This window comes from Hermetia illucens, chromosome 3, assembly GCF_905115235.1.
Source record: "Hermetia illucens chromosome 3, iHerIll2.2.curated.20191125, whole genome shotgun sequence".
NCBI classification, from domain to species: Eukaryota; Metazoa; Arthropoda; class Insecta; order Diptera; family Stratiomyidae; genus Hermetia; species Hermetia illucens.
This window is the reverse complement of record NC_051851.1, coordinates 17,348,036-17,373,550: the sequence shown is the minus strand read 5'-3', so window position 1 is coordinate 17,373,550 and position 25,515 is coordinate 17,348,036. Positions and strand designations below refer to the sequence as shown.

Below are 25,515 nucleotides of genomic sequence, written 5' to 3'. Positions count from 1 at the left end.
GAAGGGGCTTTTGACTGTGCGCCTTTTCAAAAACTTTGTGATGCCGCCAGAGCGCATGGTGTTGATGATGCTTTAATTAAGTGGATCCATGCTATGCTAACGCAAAGATCGCTGTGCGCTGAGGTAGGGGTCGATCGCTATCTGACTACGGAGGCAACGAAGGGCTGCCCCCAAGGAGGTGTGCTTTCGCCGCTTCTGTGGAGTATGCTGATCGACTCACTGCTATGCGAACTGCAAAATTTGCCAATACACGCTCAAGCTTATGCTGATGACGTGGCTGTACTTGCTGTTGATCGGGATCTTGGAACGGTGTGTAGGAACATACAGCGTGCCGTTGATTTGATAGACAGCTGGTGCCTTAGACATGGTTTATCAGTTAATCCAAATAAAATCACAATGGTTTTATTCACAAAAAGGAGAAAACTGGATGGACTTTGCCTTCAACTCTCCGAAGAAGTGAAATATCTGGGGGTCATTCTAGATAAAAAACTTCTTTGGAACAAACATGTAGAGGTAAAGATGAAACGAGCTCTCACAGCTTATGGGCTGTGCAGACGGACCTTTGCCTCGACATGGGGACTCAGGCCTCATGTGGTAATGTGGATATACGTTGCCATCATTAGGCCAATGTTCGTATATGCATCCGTAGTGTGGTGGGTTAAGGTGAGACAAAAAGGTTTTCACGGTAACCTAGCTGCACTGCAAATAACTGTTTGTCTGGGTATCACTGGTGCCATGAGCACGACATCCGGCGCAGCTCTGAATGCACTACTCAATTTGCAGCCCCTGGATATATTTATTCAAAGCTCTGCAATGAGAGCAGCTCATAGGCTAATTCGATTAGATCTATGGGAAAACAACGGATGTGGGGGGCACAGAGCATTGGAAGAGTTACTGGGAGCACTAAATCCAGTTCTTACAATGCCTTCCGATTCTCGTGTCCCCATACATCTGTTTGGTAGAAGATATGTAGTTACCCTGAAGCGTAAAGAGGACTGGGAAGACCCAGAGGAATGCATGGCGGGATATACGGAAGTCTTCTACACCGATGGCTCAAAAACAGAAGAGGGTTCTGGAGCCGGAGTCTACCTCTCGAATAAAAACGAAAAGTGGGCTTTTCCTTTGGGACAATATGCAACGGTTTTTCAAGCCGAAGTTTATGCGATCCTAAGGGTGGCAAACTGGGTGATTGGCGAGCGGTTGAAGGGCAGGCACATCGCAATCTGCAGTGACAGTCAAGCTGCACTGAGGGCATTGAGCAGTCCTTTGATCACCTCGAGAATCGTTCAGGAATGCAGAAACCATTTGAACTCTATGTCTAGATTCAATAGTGGAACTACTCTGGGTACCTGGTCACTGTGGCATAGAGGGAAATGAAATCTCGGACGCTTTAGCGAAAGAGGGGTCAATCTCCCCTATGTCGGGACCGGAGCCAGCAATTGGGGTATCAGTAGCATTGGATAAATCTGTTTTCAAAAACTGGGAACAAGTTTCCCATAATGACAGGTGGCAGAGCCTAAATGCTGCTCGACACACCAAACTTTTCCTGCCAGAACCCAACATACGTACCGCAAAGTTTATCCTGTCGAAAAGCAGGAGGACTTGCAGGTGTATTGTGGGCATTCTGACAGGCCATAATTCACTAGCTGGGCATATGTTCAGAATAGGAATTACCGAAGATGATCCGTGTCCCTATTGTAATGAGGAAGCGGAATCCACGGAGCATTTCCTATGTGAATGCCCCGCCTATGGACGCATCAGGCATCAGATCTTTGGCGCCGATGTTCTCCAATTGCGACGGGTAGCATCACATCCACTAACGGAAATCCTGCGATATGTGAACGAATCTAGAATATTCCGTTAGACGGGGTACACGAGTACAATGGGTCTACACGGCCTGAGTTCTCAGAAGCTGTAGCTTCTCCCAACCATACACACACACACACACATCCACCTTACGTCAAGCTGAACGGAGTGTCTTTGCAAAACCGGCAGAAAGTGACCTACTTGGGAGTCACGATCGCGGAACGCATGTTTTTGGTTGCGCACCTGCGCGAGCTCAGGCTGCGTCTTACTAAATTAGTGTGTATGTTGAAGCGTGTTATAAAGTGTGAGTGGGGTCTAAGCAGGAGAACTGCTAGATCCATTTATGTGGGACTCTTCCTTGCGTGTTCTACGTATGGGTCCCCTATGTTGTGTGATTTGGCACTGACGGTGAAGGGCAGGCAGCTGCTCTACACTTGTCAGCAAGTGGCTTTATGTGTGTCGTACGATCTCGACCGACACCATGCAGATCTTGTTGGGTGTTCCTCCTCTTGATCTGGAGGTAGTCCGGTGTGCCACGGCCTACAGGATCAGGAGGGGCGTACCTTTGCTGCAAACTGATTTAGTAAGTGTTGATCAGGTGGAGGGGTTAGGACTGCTTGCGGTCAAAAGGCTGATAACTGAGATTGTAACATCTAAGTGGCAGCTTAGATGGGATGAATGTGGGAAAGGTCGGGTCACGTATGAGTACTTTAGGAACGTGTCTGCCAGAGGAAGTTCCGTCCTGGACTTCGGACTCGAGATGGGTTTCCTCCTGACGGGGCATGGTAGCTTCAATGAGTTCCTTTTCAAGCGCAACCTCGCCTCCAGTGAGGGCTGTGTTTTATGTGGGGCTGACTCGGAGGCCTGGTTACATGTTCTCTGTGTCTGTCCAGCGTACCGTGACATCCGTAATCTAGCCGACATGGGCGTTCACGTATTGAACGGTATCTTCGATGTTAGCCAGTGCCTTGCTAGCAATGGGACACTTAATTGCGCTAATGGGTTCGCGCATTCTGCCTTCCGACTAAGGAGAGAGCTCCTCGATGCTGCTTCGCTTGCGGCGGATGGGCGAATGGCCTAGTGGCCGCGGTGTTTATCCACCAGTTTTGTGCGTTTGATGTTAGTGTTGTCTTGTGATGTCCTTTGTGTTGTAGTGTACGCAGAGCGGCAGTTAGCTGTTGAAAGGTTCCGTTGCGGTTCTTCGCCTCGGGCTGATTCCAGTTAGCCCTTTGGGGAGTTCCGCCCCCACGTACTCGAAGAGGGCGATCAGACCCGAGTCTGCAAGGGACTCATCTGAAGTGGCTCTGCCACGAAGCCTCACCGGAGGTAATCTGGTACCATGAGAACCGGGATGCCCCTCTGAGAGCATATGCTCCAGGAGAATTCCTGGAGGATGTGTTCTCGGCACGGTAATTTTGCGGTTGGCCCCCTAGTGGGAGTTTCATGGTGGTTGTGGTTATGGCTACATCGCGGGCAGAGCTCCTCGGAGCTCAAGCATGGAGTTGCGATGTACAACTCGGGTGCTGTGCCCCTTAGTTGCGGCAAAGGTGTTAGATAGGCCTTAAATACACTAGTATGAATGCTGAGCCTGCACTCAGTGTGCCATTCATGGCAGGGCTCTGATTGTGGTCTCAAAATCAATCCGTGTCCAAAGAGGACCGTGGGATTATGCCTACACGGCAGGTACTCACATTAAACCCCCCCAGGACTTTCCTCCCACATTGATTGTCTGCTCTCCGGCCTCATGAATTGTCCATATCTCGCTGCCGTACCACCGTATCAGCTAGATCAAATATTCGGCATAGTCATACTTACCCCACAATCTTTAACGATTACAGTTATCGTAGTTTATCTACTTTTTATCGCCAGTCACGATGCAAAAAACCCCAAAAATCTTATCTCTTCTCCCATTGGTTACACGTGAAGAGACGGAGTTCAACGTCTCCCGGCTTACATTTATTCGGCATCCAATGTCAGCGTTTTTGAATCATTCTCAATGTGTCAACTGTTGCGTGATTAATTTCTAATGATCTTGCACTTTCGATTTGCATTTGATATGAGTCTTCATATAGGCTTAAACCGCCCAAATTAACCTTTACATACTGTTTCCCATCGAGCAGTTGCCTGGTCTGCTATGCTTCGGGTTAAGATTGCAGAGTAGGTTTTGTTTGCCTACTGATCATGTGGCCAATGAAGAACTTGATGTTGAGTATGCGGACGCTGAATACTTTGGGCACCTTCTATTTCAAATAAGACCCTTACCCTTGTGAGCGGACTAGTCTGTATCCTTGAGCAAACGCAACAGACCGATAGCGTTGATTCCCGACCTGATGTCGAGGAGAAGGTCGCTGGGGAATCTCAGATCCTCCCCGTATACCAGCTCCGCGGGACTTGCAGCAAATTCTTCGCGATGGGCTGTTCGGAGGCCAAGAAGAACGAGTGGCAGAGCCGACGAATAAGAAGGGTCGTCTTGAACCATTATAGCGGTCTTCAGCTTCCTGTGCCACCTTTCGAGAATCCTATTGGATTGCGGGTGGTATGCGGTTGTCCGATGGCGTTTAAAGCCGAAGAGTTTGCCCAACTCTGAGAAAATGGAAGACTCAAACTGCATTCCCTCGTCAGTGATTATAATTGGCGGCAAAGCGTGGAATCAATTCTCGACACAGGGCCTCTGCACAAGATTGTGCGGTGATGTCTTTCAGAGCTATCGCCTCAGGCCACCGTGTGAACCTATCGTTGATTGTGGGGTAATACCGCAAAGGGCCAATGGTGCCGAGATGGATTGTGTGGAAACGTTTGGTGGACCGAGGGAACACTCCTACCTCTTTCCTCACATGCTTTGTAATTTTGCACTTCTGGCATGCGATGCACTGTCTGGCCTAAGAATTAATGTTCTTGTTCATAGACAGCCAGAAATACTTAGCGATGACTGATTCGTTATCCGCCTGGGTGCACCAGATTGTGAACGGCGTGGAATACTCCCTTTTGAAAAATCGGTTGGAATATATGCCTTGGTCCCTTGTCTGAGGTCTTGCTGTATATACTGGATGTTGGGCCGTCTGAAGAACTGCGTCGTCCTTCTGCACCTCGGTGATTGCCGGAAAATTGACGGTGGCGGGAATCTTGACCTCTGCAACACGTGACAAAATGTCAGCAACCACGTCATCTCTTCCAGACATGTGTTGAATGTCGGAAGTGAACTGGCTGATAAAGCTTAACTGTCGGGGGTTTTGTTTTAAAGCAAAAGTGGGTGGTTTATGGTCGGTGAGCAATGTGAACGGCCTGCCTTTAAGGGAATACCAAAAGTATTTAATTGCGAGGTACGCAGCAAGTAACTCAATATCATCGGTGCTGTAGTTCCGTTGAGCGAGATTCAGCTCTTTGGAGAAGAAGCTCAACGGCTGCCAGATTTGATTCACTTTTTGGTGAAAAGCAGCACCTACGGCAATGTCTGAGGCATCGACAAATACCGCTAGGGGTGGAGCTTGCTGAGGGAATACCGGAAGTGTAGCATGCTGTAGCAGCTGTTTTGTGGTAGTCTCAAACGCCTGGACAGCCTCTGGGCACAATCAGACCGGAGACTTTGGTTTTCGGAAGGCGTTAAGGATCGATTGAAGGTGGACGGCCTTGAGCAAGAAACGACGATAAAAGCCTAAGATGCCCAAGAACCTTCTGAGATACTGAAGGATTATTGAAAGCGGGTAGCTCGAAATCGCTTGCATCTTGAATGGGTCCGGTGCCTTCAGGGGTAATCAGGTGGCAAAGGAACCTAACCTATGATTGTAGAAATTTGCACTTTTCAACGTTGAGTACTAGACCAACCTCAAGACGCTGAAAAATGGATGAATGAGATGGGGTATCGGTCTGGAATCGTCTGAGCATTTAGACGTCTCTAGTCGCCAGAAGGCCTCCATTTGCCATTGGATTTAGGGACCATGTAAAGTGACAAAGACCAACAAGGTCCGCAAATACTCTTCCTGCGAAATTTCCAGCATCTGCGGTGGTGATGGACGCACCTTAGAAGAAATCGGGGAGTCAGCAGGGTATGGTGCTGAAAATCATGCTTAGAGGGCTCAGAGAGACTACGCTCGGTAGAGTATTTTTGAAGAAGTGTGCGAATACATACGTCGGCAACGTCTTCAAAAACAATGGAAAAAATGCTGGGTGAGCAAGATGGGATTTTTCCTGATGACCTAAGGGAAGTTATGGGGTCAATGAAAGACCTATTATGAATATGCACTAGTAAACCATAGTGGCACAGGAGCTACATAGCTTTGTACTGATGAAGCTACATAACTGCACCGTAGAGAAACTTGTCCAACCTCAAGAAGCTGTCCTGAGAAGTCTTCAGAATCTGCTACAGATACAATTACTGACAGTCACACACGGACTGCCTGAAAAGGTATAGGTCGGCAATTAAGACTGCCAGAATGCGTTGCTGGGCACTATTGCACTAGTACGCGAAGAACTTTCGGTCAGTTAGCCTCACCTCTTCCGTGTTGAAAACACCTCCTGCTAGTCCATTTAAGGATGATCATAGAGAAGATGTCCTTCTCGAAGTCTCAGCACCCCTACCTCAAAGACAAATTCACCAAAACCCCTCTTCGCCAGAATTATGGCTAGAGGGGTGTCTTACGTATTGCATGTATACTATCCAATACGTATGACACTAAGAACCAGGATAATTCAAACTGATCTAGGAGGTAACCACTTGATCAAAACTGTGAGCGGAGGGACGTCTCATGATGGTGGCACTTCTGATTGATAGGATGAAATTCAACACATATTGGATAGGAGGAGAATGGAAGTGGTAGCATATGCCGACGAATTGGTGATACTGGTGTCAGGGATATTTCGCTCGGCTGGGTTCGGCATAAATCCAACCATCAAGTCAAGGGTACCCGAATTTCACCTCCTGCGGTTAAATGATTGATTCTTGCCTCGAATGTAAAATATCTGGGTATCCTGAGATCCTAAGTTAAATTGGAAACTGAGCATAGAACTGAGGAATAATAAGACTTATGCAGCATTCTACGACAGTAAGGAAATCTAGACTTCGGCTGAGGATAGTTCTCTGAATATACACAGCCATGGTACGTCCCATCCTAACGTACGATTTTGTGGTATGGTGGCAGACACTGAGCAAGTGGTATTAACCACGCTTAATAGAATTCAAAGTCCTGCCCTGTAGATGACCAGAATGTACCCGGGGACCTCTTCCCCCGGATGCCGACAAGAAATATTCTGTAGCTTGCAAAACTGTCAGACTACACGACCCCGAATGTTGAACAGCGAATCCCTACGATCATAATAACATCCTAGTCGAAGTAGTATTCTTCTCCGACGGATCAAAAGTGGTCTATGCAGTCGGTGCGAGGGTTTTCTCCGATACGCACAACATAGCCGTAGTCGTACGATCTCCCAAGAATTGGCAGTGTATTCCAGGCGGAAGTACTAGCGTTACCGGAAGCCTGTCAGTGGTTAGGACAAGATCCACGCCCCAATCGTACTATTGTCGTTCTCACCGCGTGCCGAGCGGCCATTAAAGCTTTGTAGCAGTAGCGACATACTCTACGCAGGGCAGGGAAACATTGAACAATCTTGATGATACGCTCCAAGCTACCCTTCTCTGGGTTCCGGTCATAAGGATAAAGAGGGGAATGAACGAACTGACGAGCTGATTAGGGTGGGCGCCTCTGATTTTATCATTATCGTTTCGGTGACGAAGTCCGGAAGTATGAAACACGGTGCCGATAAAACAGCCACCAGAAGCAGGAAAACTAGAGAGTTCGCCCTGCATGCATGCGGTCAGGGTCGACTTTGCCCTATGTCATATACCAAAAACTGAGTTAAGACTTTGCGCCCCCAACCTTGGTCTATCTCCGGAATTCAAATGTTGAATTAATTCCAGTTAACCCGTTGGGGAGTTCCGTCTCCACGTACTCGAGGAGGGCGATCAGACCCGAGTCTGCAACGGACTCATCTGAAGTGGCTCTGCCACGAAGCCTCACCGGAGGTTATCTGGTACCATGGGAACCGGGATGGCGCTCTGAGAGCGTATACTCCAGGAGAATTCCTGGAGGATGTGTTCTCGGCCCGATTATTTTGCGGTTGGCCCCTTAGTGGGAGTTTCATGGTGGTTGTGGTTATGGCTACATCGCGGGCAGAGCTCCTCGGAGCTCAAGCGTGGAGTTACGATGTACAACTCGGGTGCCGTGCCCCTTAGTTGCGGCAGAGGTGTTAGATAGTCCTCGCATGTTGGAGGCGCACTTTCTAAAAAACTAGGCCTACTCGTAGAATTACAAGAACAGCTAATTGACGAAGCAACGAGCATGACAATACGAGTGAAGACATATCCGAAGTCGAATAGAATCATAATCGCAACAGAATCGACTCGAATAACAATTCCTTGATTTTCTATTCTGCTCACTCGGAGGGGATTGATATGGGAGGTGAGCTGTGTTTTAAGGATGGCTAATTTTTATCATAGCCACTGGTCAAATGATTAGGCTGACCCTGGCCAATGTGCGAGGCCAGATAAAAACAGCAGGATCACTCTTAAGACCATTCGTCATCAACAACGGTCTACGACAAGGGGATGCCCTATCATGCGTCCTCTTTAACCTGGCCCTCGAGAAAATGATCTGTGATGCTGAGGTAAATGCAAGAGGTACGATCCTCTTTAAGTCCACCAAACTACTGGCTTATGCTGACGATATCGACATTATGGGAAGAACCACCCGAGACGTACAAACTGCCTTCATCCAGATCGAGCAAGCGGCGCAAGATCTTGGTCTGCACATCAATGAAGACAAGACAAAATATATGGTGGCAACGTCAACACCGAAAATCAACCAACCAACAACATCAAACCGCACTAGTCAAACGGGAAGAATAAAGATAGGAGAATACAACTTTCAGACCGTTGGTAATTTCTCCTATCTAGGGTCGAAAATCACAACCGATAACAGTTACGATGATGAAATCCGCGCACGATTGTTGTCAGCCAACAGAGCCTATTTCAGCTTACAAAAACTGTTCCGCTCGAAACGTCTCACCATAGGATCAAAGTTCTTACTGTACAAAACCAGTCCTCATGTATTCCTCGGAGACTTGGGACCTTAGCAAGAAGAATTTCGAACTCTTGGTCGCGTTCGAGAGAAGAATCCTCCAAAGAATTTTTGGCCCCTTACATGAGGATAGACGATTCCGTAGCCTACATAACGACGAAATCTATGAGCGATGCTACGACGGTCTTGTTGTGGATAAAATCCGGCTCAAGAGGTTGCGGTGGGCGGGTTACTTGATCCGTATGGATGAGGAAGATCCAGCCCGGAAAATCTATAAGTGCAATATCTATGGTAGAAAAAGAAGACAAGGCAAATCCTGCCTGAGATGGAGTGATGGCGTAGGTCAGGACGCCAGACTGTTAGGTATGTCGAATTGGTAGACCTCAGCGCAAAACCGGGGTCTCTGGAGTTTCTTTTTAGACAGGCCTAGACCGGATACCGGTTGTTGCGCCGTTGTTGATGATGAAAAACAACGCAGAATGAAGGTCACATCAGGGCGGTCCAGGGATCTATCTTTGATCCAGATCCATACGATAGTCTGCTACGGCTGGAGATGCCTGACGAATTGCTTCTGGTCAGATATGCGGATGATGTTGCGGCACTGGTTACCATATGCACGATTGAACAAATTCGGTGCACACTGGGAATGGTGATGCAGGGGGTGAGGAAATGGATGGCTGAGTATTCTCTCTAGCTCTGAAACTGAAGTGGTCGTCCTGACCAAGGTGAAGCCAGGATCTTTATTTCTTTATTTAATGAGGACAGGAGGAAATTTGTCGCCGAATATTACACCCAGGTCTTTGAAGGAAAATGGAACAGGAAAAGGATGTTGGGGAGGGGTTTAAGCGAATAGCACATCCGATGACATTTGCTGACATTCGGTGTTAGCTTCTTGATCGAACACCAACGGACCAAATTATCAAGGTTGGACTGCAAGAAAGCACAGTCCAGCGGAAACGAAACAGAGGCACATAATTCAAGGTCGTCTGCGTAAGGCAAGCACGGGCAGATGAAGGTGGAGGCGAGGTCTTTGATAAAAAACAGAAAGAGTAGGGAGCTAAGTTCGGAGCCTCGGGGAACGCCAAAGAAGGAACGAGATGAGTAACCATGAAAAGAAACTTTGCAGGAACGGTATGAGAGATAGGAGGAAAGCCAGGAGATGACTGTGGAAGAGAAATTAAGTAATGAGAGGTCACCGGTATCAAAGGCTTTCTTGTCCTGTCGGGAGTTAAAGCATTTAGCAACAAAGTTGATAAAAACCAGAAGGTTTGAAGTTTCACGAAACCATGCTGCTCTTTGACAATAAGGTGACCGGAGTGCGCGGTCAACCAGTCGTTGACGTATTTTTCCAGGATTTTTGAGCAAAAGGAGCGAAGAAAAATGGAGCGATAGTTCACAGCAAGAAAAGGGTCTCCGCTCTGGTCGAATGCGCCGATGAAATACCTCAGCATCATGATACATCTGACGATGAAATTCTTCGAGCAGATTCGCGACATCGCAGAGAATGTTTGCGTGGGGGTCGTTCGCTGAATGCGGTTCAGTGCGTCGAAGTATGAATCGGCGCCCTCTGTAAGGAGATGTAACGCAAGCGCCTAGCGACTCTGCGAGTTGCATTCGCATATCGCACCACCTCCGAGTCAGCGGCAAGGGTGGTAGCAAAAGTTATTCAGATCACTATCCACACTGCTGAGGGAAGGTCTATACAGGTGTATCTCAAAAAAAGTGAGGGAAATTAGATCAGCAATCATGGGAAAAAAAATCGAAGCGTAATTGGGCGACCGCTGTTCAGCGGACACGGAAGCACGCAATCGGAAAACACGATGTGATGGATGATGCCTACCTTGCGTTTTTCTTCTGCAGAAGGTAGAAGCGCTCCTGCCATCGGGGCTGTGCTCCTACCCTCCTAGAGTAATGTGTCAAACAGTTTCGGGTTGGTATCGTAGATGTAACTGAGGAGGTGATTTAGCCGATAGTCACTTTGAAGCAGCAGTCTGGCACTTTGTGCGTAAATGCATTTCATCCTCCTACCCAAAAAAAGCAATGGATTCTACTATGCTAAAGTGGCCCGTTGGGGAGTTCCGTCCCCACGTACTCGAGGAGAGTGATCAGACCCGAGTCTGCAAGGAACTCATCTGAAGTGGCTCTGCCACGAAGCCTCACCGGAGGTTATCTGGTACCATGGGAACCGGGATGGCCCTCTGAGAGCATATGCTCCAGGAGAATTCCTGGAGGATGTGTTCTCGGCCCGGTTATTTGCGGTTGGCCCCCTAGTGGAAGTTTCATGGTGGTTGTGGTTATGCCTACATCGCGGGCAGAGCTCCTCGGAGCTCAAGCGTGGAGTTGCGCTGTACAACTCGGGTGCCGTACCCCTTAGTTGCGGCAGAGGTGTTAGATAGGCCTCGCATCCACTGGTATGAATGCTGAGCCTGCACTCAGTATAAACCAGGACCGCTGTGCTTGCATGGCGGGGCTCTGATTGTGGTCACAAAATCAATCCGCGTCCGAAGAGGACCGTGGGATTAAGTACAAGCTCCTCGGCAAGCCCTGGATGGAGCTGAAACAGGAAGCTGACAACGATTGCGCATAGATTGCAGTTGACGCGCTATCCCTCATTTAGGGAATAAAAGGGACCATCTATACTGAAACGGAAGGTTTGATAGGGGTCGGAAGTCCTCTGAATAGTGTATTGTTAAATAAGAGGAAGAAGCGAACCAATGAACTGCAGAAACGGAGAGAATTTGACCATCAACGACTTATAAAGGAGATCTTGTACTACGTATTCTCCATGTTACTGTCTTTGCAAATGTTTATATCCCTAAGAGCTCCCCATGTTTTAAATAGTTGCAGGGTTTGGTGAGCGTTCTCGAAGTAACATTATAAAATTCGCAAAATCTAATTGTTTGAGAGAAAGTTCTCAATACTTCGAAATATTCCCAGAAAATCGGCGCAATTGGAATGAAGACTTCTGCCAAAAGTTTCCAGCAACCGACCTAGTGAAGGACAATCAAATTGGAAGCAGGCAGGCGACTGCATTGTTGACTGTTTCAGTTTCTGAGCCATCACCACTCAGGGAAATTGGTCATCGGACTGGTCATTCTGGCGCAACTCTTTCACCTGCCAAGAACGTAATTCCATCGCTGAACTGCCTCACTCCGCCAGCACTGCAACAACTTTCGATCCGAACTCATCTTGGCTTCTTCATAAATTACTTTTGCAAGTTTTTTGTCACTCATTGGAAATTGGCGAGCGATTCCATAGCGCCCTGAGACGCTGAAATCCAATTGGCTCAAATCGATTAGCATAACGAGTTTCACGCTAGGCGGAATGGACCCCCAGCACCAAATAATGCATGAAATGTTTTGTTGATATCATTAGTCGCCACTCAAGTACGAAGTACGGCCAACCGTACAGGCCGCCACCCGGCAGATCTGGCAAAAAGCCTAGCAAACATCAAGTGCTCGCCCCAATCCCACCCTCCACCACTCCTAATCTATATAGGCGAGGAGCAATTAGACACAATATTTTGCCGATTATGTAATCAGCATAGCCGTCATCGCCGCTGCCGCCGCACAGCAAACAATCGAAACGTTTTCATGCTCCTGGCATAATGAGCAATTTGCTCGTGGCCGGCTGTCGGTCATTTGCCCGCAATCGCTTATCGGCCCATCGCGGATATGGCACCCCTTTGTAGCTTTCGTGGAGAAATTACAACCCTCGACCGGCCATAAACAGCTGAGATGGTCACTCAATGTTGCAGCGCTGGTGGTGAAAATGGTGCAAAACAAATCAACGACTTGACCGGGGCCAGCCCGGTGGAACGCTGCAGGCAAGGTGGCGATGCACAGATTGGCCCGGTAAGTAGAGAGGATGCCGTGTCATCGTGGAAACCGCGGAGTTGGGGCGATAGCGGCTCGACACCACAGCCAGAGCCATATCGCGCTCGGGCTATGTTTAGACTTTGCCATCTGTTGTTTACCCAGCGGACGACGCTGACGGTGATAATCGCGATGCCGCCAATGATTGCGGCCGTTGTGACGCGGATTACGGTAATTGCGATAATCACAGCGAGATTGCGAGCACAATTTCACCGCTCCCATACCGCATTCAAGAACAATGTAAGCAAGGCGGTGGCACTCGCGATGAGGGTGATTTATGGGCCCCGAGTAGGCATCATTGGGATGACAACGGTAATCAAAAGTGACTATGGCTTTCAGTTGGCCGTGAAAACAATGTGCTTACCTTCTTCACGCCCCGGAATGCATACACGTAAAGTTCTTTGCCGAAATTGAAGCATATCCGGTCGCCGCCGCACATGGGGGCTCCGTTCATTCCGTTCGGGTCGTTCATGTGCATGCCGTGCAGCCGAGATTCAATTGAGTTGGACCCGACCCCGGCTGGGGCCGCGGTCGAGGTTGATGCTGAGGTTCCGGTCGCTCCTTGGCTCGAGGTCGCGTTGCCCGCTGCAGCCGATGCCGAAGATCCGTTCCCGGCCCCCGGGGCTGACGAGGAGGGAGCCTGTTGCGGCGCATTCGGCAAGGTGACAATCGATACGCGAACTTGCGGCGAGCTCTGACTGTTGGTGTAGCCCACTCGGCTGGGCCGCGAATATTCCGACAGGGTCATTAGGCGGTAGGTACCCTCGCGTGTCACAAATTGCGTTTTTAAGTCATCCTTTACGTTCGGATCCAGTTGCATGGCCATCGTCGGTTCACGCTAGGTTGGCGCTGGTCAAACTGGTCGTCGTCGTCAACGTCGCGTTTTATTGGCTGCTGCTGCGGGCGGATATGCGACCACTCAATTTTTAGGCACATCAGAAAATCGGGGTTTTTGCGATCACTGTCCCTTCTAGCACGTCCACCTCACGAGCGAGCACTGAGCCCCGTCCACGGCGCTTTTACACGGCTAAGACGTACGTCACTAGCTAATCACCACAACGCGAGATTATCTCCAAATTAGAAAAACACTTTTGCACTTGCATTCGCATTTGTCGCGGCGCGTCCACCGCGTCCCGCGCCCGCTTCACACTTGCACACCACGGCTGACCGACACGGGCGGCCGCCAGCCACGACGGGATGATTTCTACGTGATTCTGAGTTCCTCCCTTGCCTCATACAACACCGCGCTGTCGCTATTAAATCGCCTTTGCGCCAGCTACTGGCCCCCTTCGCTAATCACTTTTCTTTTCCTAAATTCGCACATTGATCCAATCACGATGGGGATGTTCTTCACGCGTGACCGGCAAGGATCGCAACCTGGTCAAGTTTTCACAAAGAAAACTAAAACTGTATCGATCGGGGCGATGGGCAAGCCGCGAAAAAAACGGGATTTTCGGGAGAAAACACTGTAAATTAGATTTTATTACGGTTGACGGCGACTTTTGACGGACTTCACGGATGAACAGAGCAAAAGAGAATCTGTCGATTGGATGAACTTCTTTTGGCAGCTACGACGTGTGGTTGGCTGCGAGTGGATGAGGTAAAATGGGGATGGTCATGACGTATGGGGGATGCAATTTCCATTCCCTCAAAGCCAAAATCACTTAACCACCAACCCAAACTTGAAACTCCTCAATTATTTTTAAACACCCATTCAAAATTCAAACCAATCGTAATCAATTTTCACCCAATAAGAATTGAAAATTCACTCGCCAAAACGAATTCATCATCTCCCCATGCAACACTTTGACAGCCACTGTTACATGACATATCTTCGTTTTTCCGCCTTTCTCATATTCTGTTTTTGTTTTTGTTGTGACAGCGCCTACGAGGCCACCCTTTTGGATGATTGTTATCTTGTAAATTGCATTTGTAGTATAGAATTTTAGTATTGTGTTTAAAGAAAGCAACCGAAAGACTGCAATTGTATTAATAAGCGATAAGTAGCCGGTGGTCGCTGGCGGCCGTGCAAAGACAAGAAAGCATATGGCACGATGACTTCCCGAACCATTGAAATTGTCGAGGTAAATTGGCTTGATAACAACACAAGATAATGTTCTCTTACAGCATGAAGTGATTACTGCCTATGAGCAATCGTTTAATACGCATTTAAGTGCAAAGTTTCCACTTAGTCGGCGGTTTTAGAAATTGGTTAGTGTCAGTGGTTGGTGGGAATAATCCTTCCTTTGGAGGCGGAGTAAGAACCTGAAGAGGCTGATTTTCGGAGAGATTTCGTTTTAAGTTCAACTTGCAAGAGGAGTAAGTAGTTTCCTGTGCTTAGTTTGTTGAGTCAGATCAATGACTCGTCGAGAAAATAGTGGAATTAACTTGTGCTCCAACCCCTACTTCGCCCAGACAACTTTAAGGCACTCCAACTCGATTGAATGATTATACTCAAATGAAGTGAATCTGAAACCTTCCCGATAGTTATCTTACACTAGATTTAACAGAGTAATCTTCACAAACCATCTCTCAACCCGGTCAAGAGAATCTCCACCTCAATAGATCGGTAGCCGCTGCGGAGTCCCTGTAGAATTAGGCTCTCCTTTCTATTAGGCGGAAATTTCCTCTTAAACTGCTCTAACAATTGCCACTTAACTAATCTAGTTACGACGGAACAAACGCTGGGATTAGGAGTTAGTAATAGACACAAGCGCTCGATCAACTTTGAGTTCACTTCAAGGCCATCCGCTTTGTGAGGGGACATGCAAATTCTAAAATACCTCAAGCATGGGCGAAAGCGGGGAACATTTCGTTGATCATATGTTGGTGAAATTTATATGGTTTTCTTTTAACGTACCCAATCCTGGGGCATAGGGCCTCAGCTAGACCTACGCACCACCGTTCATAACATCAGCATCAACAGCGCAACAACCGGTATCCGATCTAGGCCTGCCTTAATAAGGAACTCCAGACTCCCCGGTTTTGAACCGAGGTTCACCAATTCAATATACCGAAAAGCTGCCTGGCGTCCTAGCCTACGCCATCGGCCCACCTCAGCCCTTATGGACTTTCCGGGCTGGATCATAATTATGCATACAGATTAAGTGACTCGCCCACCGTAACCTATTGAGCTGGATTTTATCCACAACCTGGTCATGGTATCGCTCATAGATTTCGTCGTTATATTTCTGCGCCAAGTGTGCCTGGAGCAGTCCACTCGTCGGTAACCTTGCAAGAGTGGATGGGATAGCCAGCAATAGAGTTTTGGCTCTTCCTTAATGTAAGATCGATGCACCGCCACTTCCGCTTTTCTTCTCGTTTGTCCCGTTCACAAGTGGGTTCGGCTCGTCGTGATCGGTTTCGCCATTTGGCTCTATCGAATGCCTGATCTGGGTGCAATGTCGAGACTTTTAAATCCCCATCCAGCGTGTCAAGCCACCGTTTTGGTCGTTTACCATCGACTTCGATGTTCAGACCAATCTTGGCAAGTGAATTCTCGTTTGCACGAATTGCGTGACCATACCATCGAAGACGCCTCTCTCGCAACTTTTCCACGATCGGTGCAACCCCAGAACGACCGCGGATATCCTCATTTCGGATGTGATCTAAACGTGTGACGCCACTAGTCCAACGTAGCATCTTCGTCTCCATTACCGCAAGACGCCGTTCATTGTCTTTTATGGTCGGCCAACACTCAGAACCATAGAGAGTGACTGGACGGACGACATTGCGGTAAATTTTAGATTTTAAACGTTCGTTGATACGTCGATCACAAAGGACACCGGTTGTGGAACGCCACTTCATCCAGGTTGCGTTAATGCGTGAAGCAATTTCATAACGCAGTTCTCCATTGGCTGATAGCGTTGACCCGACGTATTTAAATCGCTCAGTTCTGGGCGGATCACTGCCGCTGACAGCCTGTTTCATAGGGATCGGTCGTCAAAAATGCAGCTTTGTTTAGATTCAATCTGAGATCGTGTTGCATGAGGCGATAATTCCATTTTTGGACAAGTTGCTCGAGATAATTTTTGCTATCAGATGCTAGGAAAACATAATCTTCATAAAGCAGCGTATAGGGCGCTGGACGTTGGATGTCCCATGTGACGGTGTCCATAACAAGAACAAAGAGGCTCTCACCACTCCTCTTTGTTCTTGTTATGGACACCGTCAGTGCGCTTCCTTGATGAACACCAACAGAGACACGAAGCGGTTTTGATACACCCACCATACTTCGAACTTTACTTTTCGGATCGTGGGCGAGCAATTGAACCCAGCGCACGAGTTAGTTCTTTTGGCACTAAGTGTTGTCGTAAAGCATATCCGATGAGTACGTGCGGCACACGGTCAAACGCTTTCTCTAAATCCAAAAATGCAATGTAAAGAGGGCGATGCTTCTCACGGTGTTTCTCCATGAGTAACCGCGCAGCGTGTATTGCGTCAGTAGTTCCGCAGTTTTTCACAAATCCGGCTTGATTCAAGGTTATTTCAACGATTTCGCGAATACGGTTGTCAAGAATGCGTTCAAAAATCTTCATGGTATGAGAAAGTAACCGGATCGGACAGTAATTTGAACATTCTGCTGGACTACCTTTCTTTTTCTATATTGGAATAGTGGTACTTTTTTGCCGGTCAGAAGGTGTTCTTCCTTCCTGAATAACCCGGTTAAAGAATTCACATAACCACAGTGTCGGGTCCCAGCTTTTTACTTTCCAGAACTCAGATGCGATATCGTCAGGTCCTGTGGTTTTCACCGATTTCATTTGTTTTTTGCATCCTCGACTTCAGTTGCGCTGACAGTTAAGCCCATGGTGTTTAACGTAGGTACCTGTCGTGGAGACTTAACCCTACGGTCCTCTTCAAACACGGATTGATTTTCTGACCACAAGCAGAGCCCTGCTGAGTCAAGCAACAACGGTACCAGTCTATACAAAGTGCATGGCTTAGCATTCATACTGGTGGATGCAAGACATACCTAAATCTCTACCGAACTAAGGAGTACGGCACCCGTGTTGAAACGCAACACCACGCCGAGGCCCGAAGGTCTCTTCTCGCTTGAGTACAACCACAACCATCATGAAACTTCCACTAGGGGGGCCAACTGCAAATAACCGAGCTGTACTCACATACAATGGGAGTTCATCCGAAGTATGAGAGTCCAGGGGCTTTCCCGGTTCCCATGGTACCAGTATACCCCAGGTAAGGTTTCGTGACCAATTTGCCACTTCAGATGAGTCCCCGTGCAGACTCGGGTCTGATCGCCCTAATTAGGCCTTTGGAGCATTCGCCTACTGCATCACGGCCGGCAAACCAAAGTGAGTACAACGTCTCCCGGTGCCACCACTATGGAGGTTCTCCTCGGCTACTTGGTTTTGGTTTGGCCGACAGGGTTGCTGCCCCGTCTTCCTCACCGCCACCTCTGAGCACCAGTTGCGCTGACAGGTGTAACTGGTCCAAATGTCGGTAATGATTGTGGAAGTGGAGGAAGAGCAAATTCTTCAGTAGAAATCTGCTCGAAGTATTCTCGCCATCTATCCGTTGCGGCTCGACGGTTGATAAGCAAAGAACTGTGCATGTCCGCAACAGTGGTGTTCGATATCCTGTGTGCATTCGTTACGGCTTTTAACAAGCCGATACAGATCTCTCTCGCCATCCTGGGTGTCCAGTTTGTCGTAAAGAGTTTTGTAATGGTCTGCTCGGGTGACAGCGACCGCTTTCTTTGCTTCCCGGTTGGCATTTTTATAAATTTGCCAATTAGCAGGTGTTTTATCGTCGAGAAATTTGTGGTAGAGGCGTTTCTTTTCACGGGCCTTCATTTCAACATCATCATTCCAAAGCCAAGTATCTCGGTTGATGTACCGCTTTCCCGGCTTTTTGACCCCGAGGGTTGCAGAGGCCGCTTTGTGGATCGTGTCTTTCATTTGATTCCACGATTCTTCCACATTCGTAATGGTCGGCAATCGTATGAGTGAGATCGTTTCTCCTTTCTTCTCACCAAATCGCCACCACTTAATGCGCCGCGGGCAGTGCGTTCCTCTCGCTGTTTTATCGGTGGCTTAATTCGCAGGACGGCAATCAACGGCCGATGTTGAGGTGCGATGGTCTCATAGGGAATGACTTTGCAATCAGTGACAGTGGTAAAATGTCGGTGTCTTCATCATCAACGACACAACAACCGGTATCCGGTTAGGTCTGCCTTAATAAGGAACTTCAGACATCCTGTTTTTTGAGGTCATGGCCGATTCGTTCACAATTGCGTGTTTGCCATCCAAGTTGCTCCTTTCGTCAAAACGCTCCTCCTACATTTGAAACCAAACAGGGGTTGGGGAACCGTTTTCCCCAATGATAATAAAAGGTTTGTTTTCTTTCACTGTTGTATTTGTTTCACATTAACATAAAAAATATTGCACAATACACAATATGAAACAAAACCTTATTAAAATCGATTCAATCAGGTTGCAACGGCAGAAGCGAATTCATGGCGTTCAGGTTCGCGCCTCCAATGTGCCGCGACTTCACTATGCCCCCAGCTGAAACCGCGCGGGTTCAGCGGAGCAAACCGACCACGTAGTCCTCTCAATGGGGCATCGCGGGCGCTTCCTCGAAGCAACCACAGACTCACCGAACGCTCGACAAGGAGATCCACTTGAGTCCGCCTCGAACCTCGAGCTTGAACGAGTGCTCGTCTCGCTCCAAAACCCAAAAGGGATATCAGAAGTAAACTGGCTGATATAACTCAAGTACCGGAATTGGTGAGGGGAAGCTTTGTCGGGCTTTTGTCTAAGCGCGAAAATAAGGGGCTTGTGGTCTGTGAACACGGTGAACGGTCTGTCCTCAAAGGAGAAGCGGAAGTATTTTATAGCAAGGTACGCGGCGAGTAACTCGCGATCGTAGGCACTATAGTCGGGAGTCTTTGCTTTTGGGCCCAGATAAGTAGGCGTTAGGGATTGCTTGCTGATGAGCGAGGTTGGGCAAGAAACGACGATAGAAATTTAACATGCCCAAAAACCTTCGCAGATCCTTCATCGTAGTTGGCAGGGGAAAGCTCTAAATCGCCTCAACTTTGTCTGGGTCAGGCTATATACCTTCAGTGGTTATTAACTGGCCGAGAAATTTTACCTGCTTTTGTAGGGATCTGCACTTTTCAACGTTTAGGACAAATCCGGCCTCAAGGAGACGTTGAAAAGTTCACTCGACCAAAACATCATCCATATAAAGGAAACAAACATTCAAGTTTCGCAAGACAGAGTGGATGAACCTCTGGAGATCTACCCAGCGTTGCACAAGCCAAAAGTCATCCTGGTGAACTCGAAGAATCCGAAGATCCGAGGTCGTAAAAACACGGCAGTTCGTAAGCGAATGCGTAAAATCATGGATGAGTGGGTTGGGGTATCGGTCCGGAACTGTCTGAGCATATAGTGACGCCTACAATGTCCGCATGGTCGCCATTCGCCGTTTGGCTTAGGTGCCAAAAGAAGTGAAGCGGACCAACTTGGAAGGTCTGCGGATGTTTCATTAAGTCATCAAACTCTTTCTTCGCAATAGCAAGCTTCTGGGGTGAAAGTTGACGCACCTTTGAGAAGATCGCCGAGAGCCGGTAATGCTGATGTGGTGCTGCACATCGTGCTTAACCGGCTGGGTGAAACTACTTTCTGAGGAGTGCGCGAATGCGGTGGTTGGCAACATCCTCCATTATAATTGAAAGAGTGTCATCTTTGCAGGTAGAAATTTCCCCTGTCGTCTGTAAAAAGGTTGCGTGGTCTATCAAGGCCTTGTTCTGCAAGTCCACCAATAGCCCATAATGACACAGGAGGTCTGCATCTAATATGCGGATGCTAATATTCGCCAGAACGACACGCCACGAAAACGTTCGGCGCAGTTCGAGACTTACGTCCACCTGCCTACAGCCATACATGCGGATGGGAGAAGAGTTCGCGGCAGCCAGTCGTAGCTTTTAAATTGGATCAGGGCCTTGAAGTGTGTTAGAGCACTATATTCAAGCCTGTAACGGTACATTATAGGATTACAGTACCCTATAGGAGGCAATTTGGTCAGCATTTCCTTCGCCTGAGATTATTACCCGAATTTGATTCAGGTACTCATTCACAACTGATTCGACTGGTATCCGACGTCAAATCACGATAGAATTTCCACTGCCACTAGTGAGATTTGAACCGCGACCTTCCATACGACAGCCTTGTGCTCTAACCACTCAGCTATCCGGATACACCAGATTAATGTCGAGACGAAAAACAACATAGCTGTCTCTGCTTACTTACCCTATGATTCTTTGTGTCCTCCACCGACAGAAGAACTAAGGGATCTGGTAGCGTATCAATTGGTATCGAACTCTTAATAGGTTGCGCCGCGAACGGCCGACGTATTCGTTGGGGGAATGATAAATGCAATCCTAGGGGAGATTTTATCACTTCAGCTGTTCTCATGACTACAAACGTGTTCAGAAACTGGGAACAAGCTTCCCACAATGACAAATGGCAGAGTCTAAATGCAGCTAGACACACCAACCATTTGCCGTCAGAACCGAACATGCGTACCGCAAAGTTTATTCTGTCGAAAAGCAGGAGGACTTGCAGAAGTGTTGTAGGTTTAGGAGCTTCTATTCTTCTCCTTTTGACAAATTTAAGAGCTTCTATTCTTCGAAATAGGTTTCTGACATGTTTTTCGTATTTTACAAAGTTCAATACACAATTTCAAGAAAGTACTCTTATTATAACTCCGAGATGTTAGAAATTAAACTGATTTCCGTCTGTAACTATTTTATTTCTGCACAAAACTCGTTCTTCTCACAATGACTGCCAACTGTCTTTTTTCTTATTATTATTTTTCTTTTTGACGTTTCTCGTCACCTACTCTGTTCTTCACTCTTGTAGCGAGGTCTAAACTGAGTGGAGAGCGCCGGTGACGTCATCTGTCCGCTGGTATTCGCGACATTCGAAATAAATTTCGAATTCCGCGAATCCTGCCGCGCCACATAGGCATTGTTTCAGGCCTTAATTCACTAGCTGGGCATATGTTCAGAATAGGAATTACTCACGATGATACGTGTCTCTCCTGTAAAAAGGAAGCGGAATCCAAGGAGCATTTCCTATGTGAATGCCCCGCCTATGGATGCATCATGCATCAGATCTTTGGTGCCGATGTCCTCCAGTTGCGACGGGTACCATCACATCCACTAACGGAAATCCAGCGATACGTTAACGAATCCGGAATATTCTGTTAAGTGGGGGTGGTGAGTACAATGGGTCAATACGGCCTAAGTGCTCAGAAGCTATAGCTTCTCCCCCACCACACCAACACACACAGCACAATGAAGCGTTGCCCGTCACAGATCTGTTGGTCTTACGCTTCTTGCGCGCACTACCCGTGACAGAAGAATCTGTTGCGTCCAATGCGGTTCTCACCGGAGTTACCAGTTTGTCCCCACCTTCCGCCGAAGATGTCATTTCCTTGTGTTCGATTTCTCCGGATATTACCGCACCTGGTGGTGCAACCACGTCCATGTCCTCATTCCCAAAGTGCTTCATCTTCTTACGCAGTGCCTTCCTCTGCCGCTGGCAGGGAGCCTTCCCAAATTCATGATGTCAAGGCCACTTGGCTCCATTTTCACATACCAACGTTAAATCATCAGCTTCCCTTACTTGTATTCTTCCTGCTAAGGGCAAAGGAGAAGGTTCTGACAGGCAGTTTCCAACCTGTAGTTCTCCTCCTTAGTTGGACTTTTGCTTTCTAGCTGGCTGCACCCCAGGCACTAGATGCTATTGAGTTGGAAAGCATGGCTCACACAGATTTATCCGTAGAGGGATACAAGTTTGGTGAGGCCACTAGAATCCGAGCCTCGGGTACGACCTGATTGCTCATAATCGCGGGTGGATTCCAAAGCTTTCATATTCATGTTTTGAACACCCTTCGTGTAGCAGTAACTTACCACAGGAACCCGCGATACAGTGGTGTCCGAGAAGGAGTGATGACAGGTTAACAGAAAGCTGCTCCATACATACATAAGTTTGAAAGAAGGACCCGGTGATTTCTTAAGAAATTGGCTAACATATGAGCAGACCCAGCTAAAACAAGTGAATCTTCAAATGAGCAAGTTAAAAACGAAAGCCTTTTAAGAGCAAACACCGAAATTGAAAAAAGAAAAGAGAAATTTCTAAATTATCCTTTTCTATTGCAGGTTGACGGCAAAACGTTATTCTATGAAATTCGCATCGAAAATGTTGAATTTCACATATTAGGACAAACCGTCAAAACGAATAAATGGCTTCGATTTGAAGAATGGCAGCAGATCTATGAACAGCTTAACAAATCACTCTCTACCTATCCAGCAACTCCTCCCGATTTTACCATCAAATCTTTCACCGTAGGAAATTACATTCGAGTCGAAATCGAGCTGTTTCCAATTGAAAATTGTTTTGGGGATCTTTTCAACGTGAAATTAGACAATTGTGTCCACGACTATCTCCAAATCCGAATTAAGCAAATATCACTAGGATCGAATCTTGAAGAAATCCAGCAAGCAGAGAGGAAAAATGAATTGAGTGTTGAAGCGATGGCGAAACGAAATAAGCGTGACGTAAAGAAGCGTAAGAAGAAACGTAAAAGTTGCTCATTGAGCGAATATAACCCAGTGGCGGTGAAGAAGGATATAAGGAGCAAAGACGTTCCTCTCTACAAGCCGTCAAAATTAAGTCCTGAGGCGAAAGAGGCCGACGAACCTTACTCTCCGAAGCCTGTGAACTCCGGTGACAACGAGACTCTAACGCAAGATGACTACTCACCATACACGATTTCCAGCTCGGACAATACAACTCCAACAGTTATCCCGACATATAAGCCATCAGCAATCATCAAGAAAAGCTCCGACAATCAACCAGAAAAATCCCCATCTCCCAGTACAATCAATCCAAATCCAGATGTCAATGAATCCAACTCCACACCACTATCAGCCTTATCCATAGAATGCGATGAAATCAAAGATTCATCAACACCGGTTACATCTACTGACTCAACATTAGAAACAAACACATCAACACACTCTCGTCGCAGGAGGTGTATCACTCCTGATTCGCATCAGAATAAACGACCAAAACTTAGTCAAGATCTTTTCGAATGTTCAGAAGACGAACTGAAGGAAACAAAGTCCGAAGATGAAAGCGAGAAATCTTCTTCAAAAACAACCAAAAAGGGTAAATTCAATACCATTCCTGAAGAGCCGAAACTCGAAAGCAGTACATCTAGCACTACATCCCTACAGAAATCAAAGGAAACATCAGACGAGTCTGTGGATAAAGAGGCAGCCAAACAAGAAATCATAGCTGAAAGACGTTCGAAACGAACTCCGATCAAGAAACACGAAAAATATGCAGAATACGACTGGTTATCGACAGACCCGACAAAATCGCAACGCAGCGGAAGCAGTGCAAGTAATAAGAGCAGCAAAACCAAAAAACGCAAGCGAGAAAAGGAATCAAAGCCGAAGAAATCGCCACGATCGGAAGGCGGGACTCCAACGCCCAGTCAGGAATCGGGACCATCGAAAACACAACGAGAGCCAACAAGTCTTACGACCCCAATACCTACCACTGAAGAGTTGCAACAAAAGAAGGAAGCATACGAGCGCCAAATCGAACTGCTTGATAAATGGGGCAAGAATCTGAGGGAGATGAACAAGGCACCGCCGGAACTTGATGATATTTTGTAATTACTCTAAGATGTTTTTTTTTTGTAGAGTCGTAAGATCAAAATTTTGCCCCTTCATTTCCAGCGATCTAAATGATATGAAGACCAGCGACTTGATTGATACTTTTGAACAGTTCAAGCCTGAGCTGGACAAACACTTCAACAAATACAAGAATCAGAAGGTGTCCCACTTGAATTTTAATCACTCTCATCCCAATGAGCTCTAGTCCATTTGTTTTAGCGGTTCCAGTTCAAACAAGAATCATCGGAGAAACTGTGCCTGTTGATTCTGAATATAATCACCCGTGAGCAAGTCGTCTCGATGATGGATCATCTTCAGTCTGTCTACGAGCCTGAGTGCGATGGCATGCCCACGGTGAGTGTCCAAAACGCGAACCTTAAAAGTGCATTTACAAAATTCGTTATGTGTTTCAGTATACGGATCTGTTTATGAACGTCATGGCACCGGAATGGGTCTTGTTGTTGTTCATGAAACAGTATGGCCTTCCGCGCGAGGAAGCTATCGAACGTATTAAAGTTCAACGTGATATTGAAACGTATAATCAAACGCTCGTGATGGAATGAGACTGCAAAAGTATTGGTGCAAACCAAGCGTTTTTATCTAATGAGAAAGTTTTATAGGGTGCAGTCGTTTCATTTTTGTGTAAGCTATAATTATTGGATATTTTTTTGTATTATGATGTCCTATTAATTGAAAATAAAATGTTTTGAATGTTGTCCAGGTGTTTTGATTGAAGTTGAATGATTCCCAAATATGTAGCCTTGGCTAGTGAATACCCTATGACCACTTTCCTATTCTAGCGGCTAGCAATCCTCAGTCCTAGTTGAAATCTATCGGATAGAGTATCCTAATATTTACTCCTACAGATTAATTGTAATAATAATCGTTTGCACTACAATCCGATTGAATCTGGGCTTTAAAGTGCGTTAGAGCGCTTCATTCATGACCTGATAAGTGTAAAGGGGTACGTGGTCTATAGAGGACCATGTCGCCAGATTCGCAGACCCTACAATTCGCATTGCCGAAGCTGCGGAGATAAGGG

The 25,515-nt window shown here is 47.2% G+C and overlaps 2 protein-coding genes across 5 annotated transcripts in view; one reads left to right on the top strand and one right to left on the bottom strand.

Annotated features, from left to right (window-relative positions):
* Window positions 1–14,295, bottom strand: part of LOC119651802 (WD repeat-containing protein 20) — a 117,384-nt gene extending 103,089 nt beyond the window's left edge. For 2 of the 3 annotated variants that reach the window (XM_038055588.1, XM_038055589.1), the window contains exon 1: window positions 13,116–13,577. In XM_038055588.1, coding sequence (XP_037911516.1) covers window positions 13,116–13,577 — 462 coding nt within the window. Of the gene's footprint in view, window positions 1–13,115 lie in introns of all 3 variants that reach the window. The other variant, XM_038055587.1, reaches the window with a different exon arrangement.
* A 311-nt stretch (window positions 14,296–14,606) lies between these two features.
* On the top strand, window positions 14,607–25,189 carry LOC119651803 (muscle M-line assembly protein unc-89-like). Of its 2 annotated transcripts, none has more exons than XM_038055591.1 (5): window positions 14,607–14,835; window positions 22,947–24,469; window positions 24,537–24,633; window positions 24,702–24,827; window positions 24,887–25,189. In XM_038055591.1, the coding sequence occupies exons 1-5, from the start codon at window positions 14,806–14,808 to the stop codon at window positions 25,034–25,036; spliced, it is 1,926 nt and encodes a 641-aa protein (XP_037911519.1). In that variant the 5' UTR covers window positions 14,607–14,805; the 3' UTR covers window positions 25,037–25,189. The 2 variants fall into 2 exon arrangements, with proteins under 2 accessions (XP_037911519.1, XP_037911518.1); XM_038055590.1 differs by having other exon boundaries at window positions 14,608–14,835; window positions 24,693–24,827.
* Window positions 25,190–25,515: the final 326 nt, after the last annotated feature.

What these genes read in the sequence shown, in the direction of transcription:
- LOC119651803 (XM_038055590.1), top strand. Translation starts at nt 14,806, where the DNA reads ATGACTTCCCGAACCATTGAAATTGTCGAG. An exon ending in GAACCATTGAAATTGTCGAG is followed by an intron (nt 14,836 to 22,946) that starts GTAAATTGGCTT and finishes TTTCTATTGCAG; the next exon opens with GTTGACGGCAAAACGTTATT. An exon ending in CCGGAACTTGATGATATTTT is followed by an intron (nt 24,470 to 24,536) that starts GTAATTACTCTA and finishes CTTCATTTCCAG; the next exon opens with CGATCTAAATGATATGAAGA.